Genomic DNA, 16035 nt, shown 5'->3' on the forward strand with positions numbered 1-16035 from the left:
TTTTTTTAATTATTATTTTTATTTTTTAAGCCTACAGCACCTGGTCTTCCTAGGTGGTCTCCTATCCAAGTACTAACCAGGCCTGACCCTGCTTAGCTTCCGAGATCAGATGGGATCAGGCTTGTTCAGGGTGGCATGGCTGTAGACTTATATGTATTTTTTTTTTTTAGCAGACAATATCTAAATGTATATTAAGCTATTCATTAATCAAATTTCTCATGAAAATCTGCTAAACTGCTTAAATAAATCATGTTATTGTCATAACACAGAATACTATATAAGAGCAAAGATAAATGAAGGAGAGCTATTTGCAAATATGTAAATAAATCTTAAAAACAAAGTTAAAGATAAGCACAAGCTGCAGGAGGATACATATAGTATGATGCCATTTCTATAAAGTTATAAATGTTTATAATTATAATAATATAATGTTTAGGGATACATATACATATATGATAAACACCATATTTGAGAGAATGTTACATCACAGTGAGAAATGGAGGGCATGGTAGAAAAGTATGTGATAAGGTAGAGACATACAAGAGATTTCAACTGGATGTTGAATATTTTATATCTTAACTTTGGTGATGGGTACATGTGTTGATATTTTTATTTTGAATATATGAAATACGTTTTTAGCAAATCAAGACAAACAGCCATAGCAACATATTTTTAAAAGCTTATAGAAGGAAGTTATCATATATACATCAGTGCCTGGGAGTTTGGCTAGTATTAATCCAACTTCCCAAAGTTTTTGTTTCAGCAATATTCAGGACAAGATTCTAGAAGACATCTCTAAAACCAACCTGCTTCTTCCATACAGTTCTAGAATCACCTCCATTTGGTCATCGTCAAAGCCAACAGATATGTATGAATGCTCCATTAGGATGAGCAGAAATTAATGTCTCATCTTGACAATGTACAGGAAAATTAGCAATGAGGTTTTAGAGGATTTTGGAGAGGAAACATACTCTCTAGGCAAAAACTACCAGTAACATCAATTTATGAAACTGGGTGGGTTTGAGTTCATTCTATCTTAGTTATTACCTCTCTCTAATAAAATTAAAACTTTGGAAACATTTGAAATACATATAACACTTTAAAATCTAAATATTTAACAGCCCTGTGTCATTTATAAATTCTCTATGCTTGGGCTTTTCTGACTTCCGTTTTGTGTGCTTTTTGGCTCTCAGGATTGTATCCTGATGGAATAAGTTACAGGTTTGTTAGTAACTTCACGTTTCTATTATTTCCACTAGGACCCTAAATCTGGAGGTCTTGGCACTTGCAGTCAATCACAAATTTGCCTCAGACACTCAAGAAATACTCATTTAATATAACTAATCCAAGAGGACCTAATTTATATACTTACCGTTGAGAGTGCTTCTATCAATCAAATTAGTATCAACTGGCCAATAACCTCCATCTCCATGACGACCTATTTATTAGAGAAGCATATCAGAATGTTAGCAGATATACAATATGAAAGCATAAATGAAAAAAAAAAAAACAGACAGAAATAATAAGTATTTTAAAATACACAAATAATTGAACAAGATTTGGCCACCTCAAAGACAGCCTGAGAATGTTAATACCGTTATACCTTGTGAGAAAATGTTATTTTCTTTGTGTGAGAAAAAAATATGTCACGAAAATGGGCTATTAAACTACACAATTCAATTCCTTTCTGAAAAGCTGCTCCTTCCTCTTCCTCCCCTACCCCAACATTCTTGTTGAAAAGTCATTAAAAGGTACAATAGCAGTACTAGTCTAAATGCCACTTTCCTGAACATCTCAGGATGGAGGGGGTGCTGGTCATGGTCCCTGGACAGGCAGAGAGCATTCTTCCTCTATGCTACCGGAGGTTCTGCCCACACTGTGGCCCACCTGGCATGACTTTGTGGCAAATTATCATTATTACTGTACAAAGGGACAGCACATTTCATCTTATCAAGGGCTTTGAGTAGTCTTCGTGTTATACACCAAATAAGTGCCTCAGAATGAGGTATTAGATACGGTGTGAGACTGGTATGTCACAACGCACGTGGTCTGAATATTTCTTACAAACACACCAGGAAAGGAAGAAGGCTTCATTAGTATCATCACATAATTGGAAACACTGACTTCCATTAGGTTTCCAACAGTTGTAAAAGTAGTATTTATCTAGAATTGAGTCCAAAATTAACTAGAAATAATTATGCTATCATCCAAATTTAGTGGTGTTTCGCCACAGGTAATCTCTTTTTCTACTGGTACATTTCTAGATTATTTGATTAGATTTTGAGTTCTAGAATATCTGTTAGGTAGATCTTTTATAGAAAAACATTTGAATTTATATGCAAACACATACAAGAATACAGATAATTCTCCATTTTGTTTAGGGAGTTAATTTCTGAAAGCAGTTATAATCAGTGGATGATGAAGAGGAAGCCAACTGGGCAGTCAGCTACAATAACATAGGTTGTTTTCTCACATGTATAGATTTTAGTTTTCTTCTTCTTTAAGACTTTCAAGTTCTACTCTTATGACTTCTTTTGCAGACCCAACATTCCTCTTACCAAACCTTTCCCAAGATATCATTTACAAAATAGTAGCGAAGAAACAACTTAAATCTTGCTCACAGATTATACATTCACAATTAAAAAAAATTTTTTTTGATATAAAGTCATAGCTGAAGTTAAGGTGTCAAGCTTCCAACAAGCAATGCATAAATTAATGCAATCACATCGCATTCTGTTCTTAGGATAAATTGGTACATTTAAAATATGCTGGCCAATGACCGTGGGTATACAAAGAAGTGGAAATTAAGGTGGAGGCTCCTGTGTGGGGGTTGTGGTTGGTACAGGGTGGGGAGTGGCGAGAGGAGGAACTGAAATAAGCAGCAATTGTGAAAATTTCAGTGGGTCGAATAAAATGTGGATAAAGCCTAACCCTTTTTCCAAATACCTTGCTTGTTTGACTCAACACATTCGGAGTCTCAATGAGCAGAGATAAGCTTTGCCCATGGGACATTGTAAGATCAATGTTGGAAGAAATGAAGTGAGACAGAAGTTCTGTATGAATATTAAGATGATTTTTCCCATATCTGAAAGCAACTAGATTGCAAAGCAGTCAGGCAAAAAAGATGCTAACAGCCCCATCACTCAGGCCAGTAAAGCAATAAATGATTCCTGTGGGGAGTAATCCTGTATTGGCTGGAAATTGGGTATATAGCCTGTGGAGGATTTTCCTTTTCCTCTAGCATCCTAACAAATGTCTTTTTAATGAAGTTTCTCACTTTCCCAGCTAGTTTGTGGGAAGATGCAAAAACAAGCCCACGAGCACATCCATGTATTACTCAGGCATAAAGCTCTATGGGCATAGCACCCTTTTGATTTAGCAAGGCTATTAATTACATTGTGAATTTTAATATGTAGAAGAAAATCAGATATCATATGGTTAGAGCTTTGGGTAAGATAAAGGAAGTCTGGAAATACCTTCTAAATAAGAGAGGGTAGCTTAAAGCTTGAGTATTCTACTCACACAATTGAATATTATTGACACTGATTAACTTTTTGTTGGTTATAATTAGATTAGTACTAGAAAAGAAAGTTAAGTAACTCTTACCATATCCAATAGAATGTACTTTAAAGAAACTTGATATCATCAACAAGCAAGATTGGATTTATGGTAATTTAGAGTTCCTGCACCACTTCAGTAAGAAAACACAAAACTCATTTCTGGGATAGTGATGAATCAGAGAGCTCTTCATCTAACGATGTGAAAACCAAATATTAATTTTGTGCACTATGTTTCTATTCTCTAAAATGTCTTTTATATTTCAGAAAGGCATCCTTTATGGGAAAATAAGAAGTTAAGAAAAAAAACTTATAGATACTGGAGACTAAAGAGCATACTGTTATTGTTTGGCATTTCATAGGCTTTTTAAGGGCTTTTCGCTGTGGATGAAATATTGGATGTGTTTGGTTAACTTGGTTAATTTCTTAAGCACCGATTTAGGGAAACAGAAGACTAATTAGACTCTGCATGATGGAAAGTCAGTTAACACAAAGATATAAACTACTGTCTGATCTCAGAGGTCTTAATTTTATTAATGAAGCATAAAACATACTTCATTCAAAATTAAGTGTCTACTACATGCAAGGCACAATTCTAGATCCTCTGAGAAGGGGTAGTATAAAAAGATATATCTGATATGCATCCAGCCATGACAGACAGAGCTGGTTCATTGTAACCAGATCCCACACAGGCCTACTCAGGGTTAGTATTAGGTAATTGCAGATGGTTTTCCATTTACTTTAACTTTAAAGTTTTAAGAATAAGTTAATCCATCTATTGCAATAAAATAACCATTACGTTTAATTAAAATTTATTTTCATTTATCTAGAATTACTGTGAGAACTACATGCACATAAAAAACAACATATTACTTTCAGTGTTATATGTTCCCTAATTATATTGATCTTAAAATTCTCAAATTTCTTTTTTCACATACTATACTAAATGTCTAATATTTTTCAAAATGAAAATTCAAATAAGTGAAAATATGGAAATTTAAAATAACATTTGTAAAAATAATATAATTTCAATGTATACAGGTTTTTTATTTAAATGAAGTGCAAAGTAGTTTAAAAATTGGAAATGAATATTCTTTTTAATAAAATTACTAGTAATATGATTTTACACAAACACAGTAATCAAAATGTACTACAAGAAATAATATAATCTGCAGAATATAAAAAAGAATTCTATTACTGTTTACCTATATTTTCCTAATAGAAGAAAAAATAGAAGTGAGAAAAAGAAATAAGATAATAAAGAGTAATGAATTTATATATCACTTAAACAACTAGGATAATTTCATCAAAAAATCACTGCTTGCAGAAAGTTTTGATAACTAAAGCAAATGTTTTTACTTTTCCCTAGGTTTTGAAACCAGTAAATGGTGGTTTCAAAAAGGAAAATAAAACAAAAGAAACAAGCCCGTGGTTGACTTAAAAATGAGGAAGACAGTGGCTTTTTAGAGTTATTCAAAATAGTTTACATAGTTTTAAATTTATTTTATTTAAGTAGTTCTAAGGTAGGTCCAAACTAAAAATTTTTTGTTCCTTGATCTGCATTTGTAAAGTATAGTAAACTACAGAATAATTTAAAGGGTTACTTTTTATATGTTATCTAAAGGGTAGATCGCATAAAAAGGCTTTGCATCTTTTTTTGGAGAGAGACATAGACTCCCTTGGGCAAAAGACAGTCTCCTGATTTCCCTGCCACCTGCTGCGTGGATTGAGGGAAACACGGGCAGAGACAATGACTTCCTTTAGGAAGTGTGCTTATTTTTATATTTCTTGGTGCTTACCAAAGTGACATATGTACTGTGTTTTCAGTGTTTGATGAGTGACTAACGTGAGCTAGAATGCTTCATAATGTGTAAATAATGCAAACAAAGTTATCACTCTTATGCAAGTTATATGTTCTTGTTCTTACTTACATATCACATAAAATATTGTTTCTATATTTTTATTGTGAAGTGTGTAGTGTGTATAAAATGAAACAACATTAAAATTTACATTAAACCCCTACTTTTAGCACACATAGGCAGATGGAGAATATTTCCCATGATAAAAAATTTTCAGCACCTACCAAAGATTAATTTGATTGGGATTTCATTTCAAGTATCTGTTTTTTTTTTTGTTTGTTTTTTTTTTTTTTTCTGAGTGAATGTTTCTAAGTTCAGGAAAGAGTAAATAGAAAATTAATTTGCAGAGGACATGGACAAAATTGATGTGGTATTTCTAATGTATTCTTTAATCCATCTACCTGAATGGAAATAACAGAAAGTTCCCCAGAATGGCACCCGTATAATCAATTCTAAGAAAAAAACATGTGACCCATGATCTAAATCACCTGGACAGATTGGTCATCTAACAAGCATTCAATATAGCCTCCCAAGGATGCAGAATACTGATATGTCTTCTTGATGTTAGAATTGGTTCTCTGAAAAGAATTCTGGTGATAATAAAGGAAACTGCATTGATTTTATGTCTTGTATACCAGTGGATAAAGATAATCCATTAATGCCACCTGAATACAGCTTTACTGTCTAATACACAGGTCATATTGAGATATATTTAAAGCATATGGTTTTTCAGAGGCTGGAAAACTCAGATATCAAATTATCATGCAGTTGATAATACAGCTGACTTTGAACAAAGGCATCAGGACATCTAAAAAACAAGCAAAATCATAACACATGTCTAGGACATTTTGAACATATATTAATAGAAAATACATAATGAGCTCTTTTCACCCTTTCCTAAGGTTCAATACATTGTTTTCAAATTAACGTGAAAGTTTGTTGATGGAAAGAAAGTAGAATGTAACTGGTTCATATGTTAAGGGCAGCTAACATGCCTGCCATATATTGAGGTTTGGTGCTCGACAAATCCTTCTTGCCTTCCATTCTTCAAAACACTTCCTTTTATCTGCCACCTGTGGCAAGTTTAAGAGCAATACTTTATGGAAATGGCGATGTATTTGGTGACCCATACCGAGTCAGAGATACAGTACAAAAGAACAGTACGTGCCATTGTCTGTCTGCTTTTTGACCATGAGAGGCAGTTCTTTTGAGTTCTAATTTCTGCCTTTATGCCAGAAATATGAATAAACTAGACTATGAGAAGTAAATTGATTAAGAATCCTTAGAAGTCAATCTAAAATATAAGATGATCATTTCATACACAAATGTCATGAATAGACAGACTATATAGTTATTTTGAAAATCAAGACACATTAAGAATGAAATTATGTCAATTATGCTTGGACCTAGGTATTAATCAGGATACTCCTGGACAAAATGGAAATTATAATTATCCTATACATCAAAGATTTAAACAAACGAACCCCCTAATTCCTGGCTCTTGGCTGAGATCTGTTTGATTCTGGGTCTTGACCTCTTGAGGCACTTGTGTAGTCTTTTTGCAGAGTTTGGCAACATACAGGTGAAGAAAAGTTGCCTGAGCAATATTCTAAAGTAGAAAAAATAATGTATAAACATTTTGTAAGCACCAGAGTTAAAGCAGGGCTATGCCAGACAACTGGTACCTGGATTCCTGAACATGATGATAAATGTCAGCCAATGAGAAAAGAAGAAATCTGTATGTATGTACGTATGTATGTATGTATGTATGTGTGTATGTATGTAATTATTTCAGAAGCACATCGGTTACTTCTATGAATTCTAGCACTGTTTATTCTCAACCTCTTGCAAGGAACAATGGACAAAAACTTAAAAGGTAAATATCAGAGGACTACAGGACCTGAACAGATCAAGATCTTTTGATCACAGGAAAGAAGGTAGCTCCCTTAAAGATTTCAGGTAAGAAGGGCCTATACATTCTTATTTATATGACTAACTATAATTAGTTTGTGTCCCTTTATCTAGTTGTGGATAAAAGCTTATCAACTGTTTCAGGTAAGAAGGGCCTATACATTCTTATTTATATGACTAACTATAATTAGTTTGTGTCCCTTTATCTAGTTGTGGATAAAAGCTTATCAACTGTTCTCGATCACACGTCATAAACTTCCACGTATCAAAAGCCCAATAAGTTTATTAGTTATTATAATTTTTATTCATATAAGTTTAGAATGAAACTTGTTAACAAGTTTTGAATTGTTAATAAAATAAAAAATAACGATGACAATAATATTAATGATATGGTGATTGAGGGTAGTCTCTGAATTCTCTCCTCTCTCCAGAATTTCCTTGTATGTATTCTTACCTACAGTGCATCTGGAATAATAACCAGCATATAGGTCTAAGAAATCACTTTTAGATGAAGTCTTGTCTTTATGAAAATCTAAAAAGTATCCTATTTCTCTAAACATGGGCACTTTCCTGGATGACTAGCTCTTCCCAGGAGTAGGCTCATTCACAGCTACGACATGGAGAATGAGGCAGTCTTTTGTGGATTTATGAAAGAGAAACTCTTCTCAAAAGCTACTGAATAATCCAAATAAACCTCCTTCACCTGGATGGTCCCCAAGCTCAACCCAAAGGCAGTGTGAGATATGCGAAGGTGCCGAACAGGGCAGGGAGAAGTAACAGGAGCACATGAAGGCTCCCTCTTCTCCAAGTGATTATGCATCAGGAAGCTGCAAATACAGTATGAAAACACTAGTATTTGAGTATCTGCTAGCTGCACTGCTAGTATGTATAATAACACTATTGGAATACAAAATTTCTTCGTTCATGTATCGGTCCACGCTCCATCTATCTAGTGAACAACTGTGTTGAGTAAACCCACTGTTCTAAGCATTAAAACAATGTAAGGAGATCGCACAGTGGAAAAATAAAATAATTGACTGTTTCTGCCTAGAGAAAAGATAAAAGCCTTTTAAAGGGTGACATTTGAGTTGAGGATTAAAGAATGAGTGGCAATTTATCAGGTAGAGAAGGGTGAGGTGGGTAAGCTTAGAAAGACAAGACAGAGATAAATCAAGAAAACTCCCTATATGCTCTACCAAAGAATCTAGAATTTATGCTATAGGGGATGAAGATTCACTGAAGGTATTTTAAGCAGAAAAGTGAGTCAATTAAATGTGTATTTTAGGAAGATTACTCCGGCTGAGTGTGAAGAATAATTTAGTTAGAAGAGGCCATTATAATAAATAGAGTGAGAATAATATTAATTATGAATCCATGAGGCAGACATAATTAGCTCCATTTTATAGATGAGTAAACTATGGCTCACAAAGACTGACTAATTTACTCAATTTAAGTGGCTGAATCTGCTTGACTCTGATAATTATTATTTTACCATTAGTGGTGAATGGATAAGTAAAAGAAGGAATAGATGGAGAGTTGGATAGAAACTAGAGCACTTCTGAGAGCTGATCCCGGTGTGTGAATGCGAGGGTTTAGGTGTATGGGTGAGACTTGGGGTGGTAGGTCCATTCTTAACAGGACACGGAGAACCAGATAGACTTTGGAAGAGAAAGGAAATAGTTCAGTTTGTAACCATGCAGAACACTGGGACAGGGGAAGGAGACACTTCACAAAAGATATGGCAGAAGTAGACAAATAAAGCTAAGAAAACTCTTTGAAGATACAGAGCTCCTATTCCTATTTCAGATATTCCTTTGTTCCCCTATTCCACACTCTTACACCCCCACTCCCATCCCAAGTAAGAAATGGTCAACGTCAGCAGCCAAGAGTGAATGGGGAGCATGCTGGTCTTCAGTGGCCAGTAGAAACAGCAGGTTCCTGGTGTGTTGAAAAGTAGGAAAATCTGAGAACTGCTATGTTAGAGCAGAGAGGAGCAGCAAAAGCCCCATAACCAATTTATCTCTGTATCATAGCACACTATTCTGTGCAGTGGGGCCCTAATTGTCCCCTGAACACATCCTGCAATGCTCCCTCTCTGAGCAGCTTCTCAGTTTCTTGATTTTCCCATTCTAGGATTTCTCTAAATGAAGGTTCAAGTAATCTTTCCCTCTGCGGTCATTTGTGTTGATTCAAGTTCTACTCATCTATTTAATGTCCAGCCTTGGGTTTTAAGAAGTCTTTTCTACTACTTACCCACAGTAATTTCTCATCTGAAACCCTAATATACATATTACATGGTACCACCTGATTTAGCATTTCAGATTTTTCATGTTGGGCTGGGAGTATTTGTATACTCCTCCTAACTATATTGCATCCTTCTTTAAAATGGACCCATGGAACCATATTTCTTTCTTTTGCTTCGTCGTACCCAGCACAGGCCAGGTAAATAGTCAACGGCAAGCTGTCAAAAGTGAGTCCAACACAGCTGAAATTTCGAACAGCTGAAATTTCAAAAACTCGTCAGCACCCACTGGTTCTGATTTTCTCTTTTCTGTACTCAGAATTACTAGCAGTTGTGAAATGCAGGTCTATAAATTTCTGCTAATAAGACATGACAGGAAGGGTAGAGGTCAAGAAAAGGGCACAGGAGGTCAGAATAATCTACAAATGGGACTTGCATTTCCTGAATCACAGAGAACCTGTTTTTCTCTTAAGCTTTAAGAGATGAATAGTAATGATACCTTTTCCCTATTGGAAAAATATTTTCACGTCTTTTTCACCTCCCACAAGATCAGTAACATATACAGTACTCACAGCCATGAGCACTATTACTTTTGGGTTCTCCCAAGTAGACGGAAAAATCCATCTTTCCAGATTACACTATGACTGTTATCCCAAAGATCTGTGTCATAATTCAGTCTGACCAACCAGGCAACAATCATATGACATGTTCATAATTAGAAACTGGAGGTGCAGGAAGGAAGGAAATGACAATGTGAATCAAACCAGTCCTCTGCCATCATGGAAGTTACAACCCGGCCAAGAGTTTAGGCATGTAAATAGCAAACTATAGGACATGAACAACATAGCAATAAATAATTTCGTTGTTAAAGACAGACAGAAAAATAAAAGACTGGAAAGGTAAACAAGGCTTCTTGGAAAAAGGTAGGATAGAATCAGAAAGGTAAGATAAGGACTTTTACCCGGAAGAGAAAAGTATTGCTAAGGCTGAGGGAATGGCACCAATTAGAGCATGGAGTTGAAAAATATACTTTTCCCAGAATGATTTGTGAACTTTTGCTAATGGACTGTGGTATATACGGAGGGGTGTACTGGTGGTCATGAGGCTAGAAGAAGTGTGTTGGGTCTTGATGTCATAGAACTGTCTTCATTCTGTAAGCAACAGTGAACCATCTGTGTTTTGGAATAAGAACTGATGGCGTAGATTTCAGGACTGAGAGAAGTGGGCAGAGAATAAAACTAGGAACCTGGAATTTGGCTAATGTCTACAGCAAAGAAGGGCAGCAGGAACACAGTGAGTTTTACAAGAAGAACTTGCTTAAGAAATCTTTTTGAGGGCTTGTTTACAAAAATGTCTATGTTTCAAGTCTGAGGAAGTTAAAATTATACCAAGAATTATGTCAATTATTATGAGTACTGAGTGTGTGTGTTTTTTGTTCAAAGTTCTCTGTTAAAACATAAAAACTCTTGAGAGGTTGATTCAAGCTGCTACTTGACTGCTTGCTGGGAAAAGAATAGCACCTCAAATACTTTATTAAAAGCACATTACCAATTTTTTTTTTTGCCTCTACTTTTTCACCATAGCCATAATTTCCAAAACTGCAAAATTTTGAACCTGAGAAAGGCACAGGTGAGAATAGCTTTTTCAAAGGGGTGGAGTAAGCATTTGAATAATAAAATGAGTTGAAACTACACACAATAATAGGGTAAAGAGAGGTTTTCAAATTTCAATTAAATAGCTCCTATCAAAAGGTGCTAAAGGTTTCGATTTTTCAAATGGTGGCCTGGCTGCTGTAATCCAAACCCTGCAAAGTTTGGATTACATTAACTAAATTCCAAGCTTGACTAGACCGCTTTGAAAACCCTAATTTCTCTGAAAATGAAAACAATTAATGTTCTGTTTATTCATAAGATTAAAACCGCTGAGGCGTAGAATGGTGGGTGTAATACTAAGTACTTTGCCTGAATACCGGACGGAGGAAAGACCAGACCTTTTAACTCGGTGAACCTACTCAGTATGAAGACATTTAGGTTTCACTTTTTCGATAACAAAGTAGGAACCAATTAACTTACTGAACTTCCAGAAATTATAGAGTGGTTCAAAGCAGAGATTCTCAAGCGAGTTAGCCTGGGTATGCATCTTGGCCTAAATACTTATATAATGTGAGAGTTTGGGCTAATTTTAACCTCATCATATTTCATTTTCTACACTTGTAAGGATGTTATGAGAATCGAATATCATAGAACATGTAAGGTGCACAGGAGAGTGACCTACAGTGGGAATGCTACCCTATGCGAAGATGCTATACCTGGGTTTTTATTCTGATACCAATCGTAAATCTTGATAATCTTAAATCTTGAGAGAGGCTAAAAGTTAATTTGGGTTAAAGTCAGCGTTTTATGGGTGAGGATGCTGTGAGAAGTTCAGTCACATGCCCAAAGTCACACAGGAGGTCAGAGCGGCAGGACGGAACCGGACTTTGAGGCATGTGATTCCATTCTACTGCTCTCTGGCACATACACGCAGTGGCTGGCGATGGGAGAGCCACAGCATTATCAGCCATTGCCATGATTCAGAGGAGAGTAATTCCCCCTCCCCAGGGGGAGGGCAGGTCTCAGCAGGCTGCCTTCAGCCGGATCTGGAAGCTGGCCTATGAATTTTTGCCTCATTTCCAGGCCTCAAGTTTTACAAAACCCCTCTGCAGGAGTTTTGTAGGAGAATTAAAGACACTTGAGAATGCTCAAAGCAAGCGTTTTCTTCCTGATTCATCTCAGCACCATTACCGATCACTTCATGAAGGTTTCCGCCCTCTTTATGGTATGGTCATGGCCTTAGCATCTACTGTAATCTCACAGTGGCCAGGCATAGACACACACATGAACTTGTCAACGTTTGTGCTCATGCTAAGAATTACCGATTTTTACTCTTAGACACCTCAAATCAGAGAACTAGAGTTGGAAGATAAACAGAAAAAAGGACGTGAAAATGATCTTTTTAGATTAAAAGTTTGATCTAATGATTGCTTTTGAGAATTGGTCACGCTTTAGTATTAATACTATCATCACTGCAAACCCCAAACAAGAGGATTTTATAAATGCATCTGTGAGAAGTTCTGATTGTAGATAAACAAAAAGCCAAATTTTTAATAAGGATAGCCGCTGTCTAGAGTGAAAAGACTATATGCTCTGGGAGTCAGAAAGAAACATGTTTGAGTTCCAACTCTGTCCACAACTCTATTTTTGTGATTAAGGGCGAAACACTATCTTCTGCTTCCTTATCTGAAAACCTGGGAGGAAGATCAGTGAAAGAAAAATAGTCTTTTTAAAGGTGGATGCTATGAACTGAATTCTGTCCCCTCCACCTCCAAAGTCATCTGTTCACTGCCTAACACCCGATGTGACTATATTTGGAGATATGAGCCTTTATGGAGGTAATTAATGTGAAACGAGGTCATAGGGTGGGGGCCCTGATCCAACAGGATTAGTGTCTTTACAGGAGACACATGCGGACACATCGTGAAGGTGAATGTCTGCAGTCTAGGAAGAGAGCTCTCATTGGAGACCAACTCTGCCAGATCTTGATGTCAGACTTCTAGCCTCCAGAACTATGAGAAAATATATTTCTATTACTTAATCCACCCAAATTGGGTATTTTGTATTAACATCCTGAACTAAGAGTGGAATTAGAACCATCCCTGTGTTTCTTGAAATAAAGAACTGTAGAATCATATACACTTAATGCTATGACTTTCCACTAACAAGATGCCCCCCAGATTGAAAGCTCTTTGCTTTTTTGTTTTTTAGACTATTCAGAGAGTTGAGGGAGAAAAAACTGGTATTGGGAAAAATATCTGCAAACAAACTTTAGGTATAGAAACTTTAGAGGTATATGTCAAAAGTGTGTGTGTGGTTATGTATGTATTTATGTAACATACATGTGATTAATACATTTGGTAATTAAAAATAGGGGTTTTGGAACATGGTTGTCCTGGTTTGAATCTTGGCCTTGCAACTTACTAGCTGTGTGTTTCTAGGCAAGTCACTTAAACTCTCTGAGCTTCGACTTCTCCATCGCTGAAATGGAGACCACAATAGTATCTCTCCCACAGTACTGCTATGAGGATCAAAGGAGTCAATACATGTTAAGCTCTTAGAACAGTAAGTGGTAGTAACGGCTTCATAAAAATTCATTTTACCATTATACATGTCCATACAGACACAACGTAACAGGGTTTTTACCAAAACAGGGAAAAGAAAAAAAGTAAAAGAATCCAAGGCACAGCATTTCTATACCCTTTGCATCCACTGCACACAGCTCATACAATTTCTCAAACCTATCTGACCTTTCGAAAAATTAAACTCTACCTAATCTCTAAAATTTCACGATTACTGTCAAACTCGTTGGCCACTTGTGCCTGGAAGAGACTAGAGAAATAATTAGGAATTGGAACATGAAATAAGGGGCAGCAAAAACGGGAAATTATAGAGTAGACTGTGATTAGAGGGTTAAGCAAATGCTAGATATAATCAATTTACAATCACATAAAGGGAAAAGGAGTGCTACACAAATTGTCTACTGTTTTCATACTCATGCTATTGCCACTACTACCACCACTATTACTCAGATGAAAATATTTTCCCCAAATCATATTACTGACTTTGTTTCCACAATTATATTCTCCAGGGCAGATATCAGATTCCAAGGAAAAGTAATTATGACAAGATCCTACAAAGTTATTTTTTAAAAACTTTTCTCAATTTCTCTCACGTAAGATGAAGTCTAAGTAGGATTCATCTTTGCAAGGTTGACCTTGACACAGGGTGCTAAATTTTTTCTCACAGGGGATTTCTCTCAACAGAAATTTAGCACCTGTCATAAATGTAACAGTGGGATCATTTTGCCATGGCAAGGGGCAAATTGGTCTAACAGAGAGCACAATAAAGCATAAACTGATTTGCTCTGTGGTGAGTGTAGAAACATTCAAAATAGGCTTTTCCTATTTTTTTTTTTATTAATCTTAGAGAGATCTTTATTCTGAGTTATTTTTCATGCACTTGGTCATCAACTCAGCAAACTGATTTTTTATTAATCTTAGAGAGATCTTTATTCTGAGTTATTTTTCATGCACTTGGTCATCAACTCAGCAAACTGATTTTGTTTATAAATAGCTTTTGATGGCCATATAAAGAAAGCTTTTATATGCTTTCTTTATAAGAATATGAAGATATTTCTTTTAACCACTAAATTATATATCATCAGTCCCCCTTAATTTTACAAGTGATTTAAGTTTGATGTGGAATTTAGAACCCACCCATTTGACCAAGTATATACCAACTGTGATTGAATGAGGCACCAAGTGGTATAATATGTGATGAGATCATTCTAAGTAACCTTAGATTAAGAAAAGGAACAACTGCCCAACTATATTAAAGACTCAGCCACTGGCAATAATTCTTGGGGATTCCTGACAATTGATCTCACTGTCGAAGTGAAAATCTGAGTAAAATCCATAGAGTATATGATCAGTGCTACTGGGGAATAATTTACTCTCTTTTGTTATATAAAAGGATCTATTTACACATATATTTTTTGATAGCTTAAAATAGTAGTTTAAAAAAGTTAATTAAAAAAAACAGCAAAAAATAATTAAAATGAACCAGAGACAACTGGAAATCCATTTAAGAAGCTTGGGCATGTGTAATCCAAGGGACTAATAATGCAACATTTTGTCTGGTTCAACTACTTAAAATTTTTTTGTGTGCTTTCTCTCATTATCTCTCTCTCTATTTTTCTAAATACAACTTCAAAAATTAGAAGTTACTTGTCCTCAGAAGTTCCCAATTCATTTACGTTAAGAAAGCTATGAGAGTTTGTTTTAATTATTTTATAACTGAAATACTAAAACCACTTCTGTTAATTAATCACTCCAGCTTTGGATTTGGCCAACACTAACATTTACTTTATCTAAGTAAATATATGCTAACTGATAATTACTCATTATTAATAGGTCTACAAATATTACTATTTAGTAGATACTGATCTTATGAAAATATTTGAAGTAGAAACAAACAGGAGTAGCTGGCGATTAGTGAAAATGCTCTGGGTAGATATTTTTGTGCACTGTACCATTTCTGTTACTCCGTGTGTGAAATCTTAGCCATGTTCTGTTAGGCAGAGGCATGGTAAAAGGACCCAGATATAAACCTGAACACAGGATCATCAAATAAAACGCCACTCATGTAGGCAACCTTCCGTTGTTAGCAAGCCTTAACAACCAGATGCTTAATATTTGTCAAAGTTAAAAAGTATTCTTGTTGAAAAGAATGTTTTCTCCAAATCTACAACATAGGACCTTACAAGACATGATGCTTGAAGCAGGTTCTGCTGACAGTAGAAGTCCAAAGCAGAAGACAAACTACACAAGCTATAGACTCTGAACCAACAAATACCAACACTGATTATAACC

The 16035-nt window shown here is 35.4% G+C and overlaps 1 protein-coding gene and 1 non-coding gene across 2 annotated transcripts in view; both read right to left on the reverse strand.

Annotated features, from left to right (window-relative positions):
* The window catches only part of DCC (DCC netrin 1 receptor), a 1008917-nt gene that overhangs the window by 70646 nt on the left and 922236 nt on the right, over positions 1–16035 (reverse strand). The window contains exon 22 of the mRNA XM_006919890.1: positions 1373–1438. Within this exon, the coding sequence (XP_006919952.1) occupies positions 1373–1438 (66 nt within the window). The remainder of the gene's footprint in view (positions 1–1372; positions 1439–16035) is intronic.
* On the reverse strand, positions 29–147 carry LOC112469392. Its single transcript, XR_003042615.1, has one exon. It is a non-coding gene; the product is annotated as a 5S ribosomal RNA (ribosomal RNA).

This window comes from Pteropus alecto, unplaced genomic scaffold (genome assembly GCF_000325575.1).
Source record: "Pteropus alecto unplaced genomic scaffold, ASM32557v1 scaffold146, whole genome shotgun sequence".
Classification (NCBI taxonomy): Eukaryota; Metazoa; Chordata; class Mammalia; order Chiroptera; family Pteropodidae; genus Pteropus; species Pteropus alecto.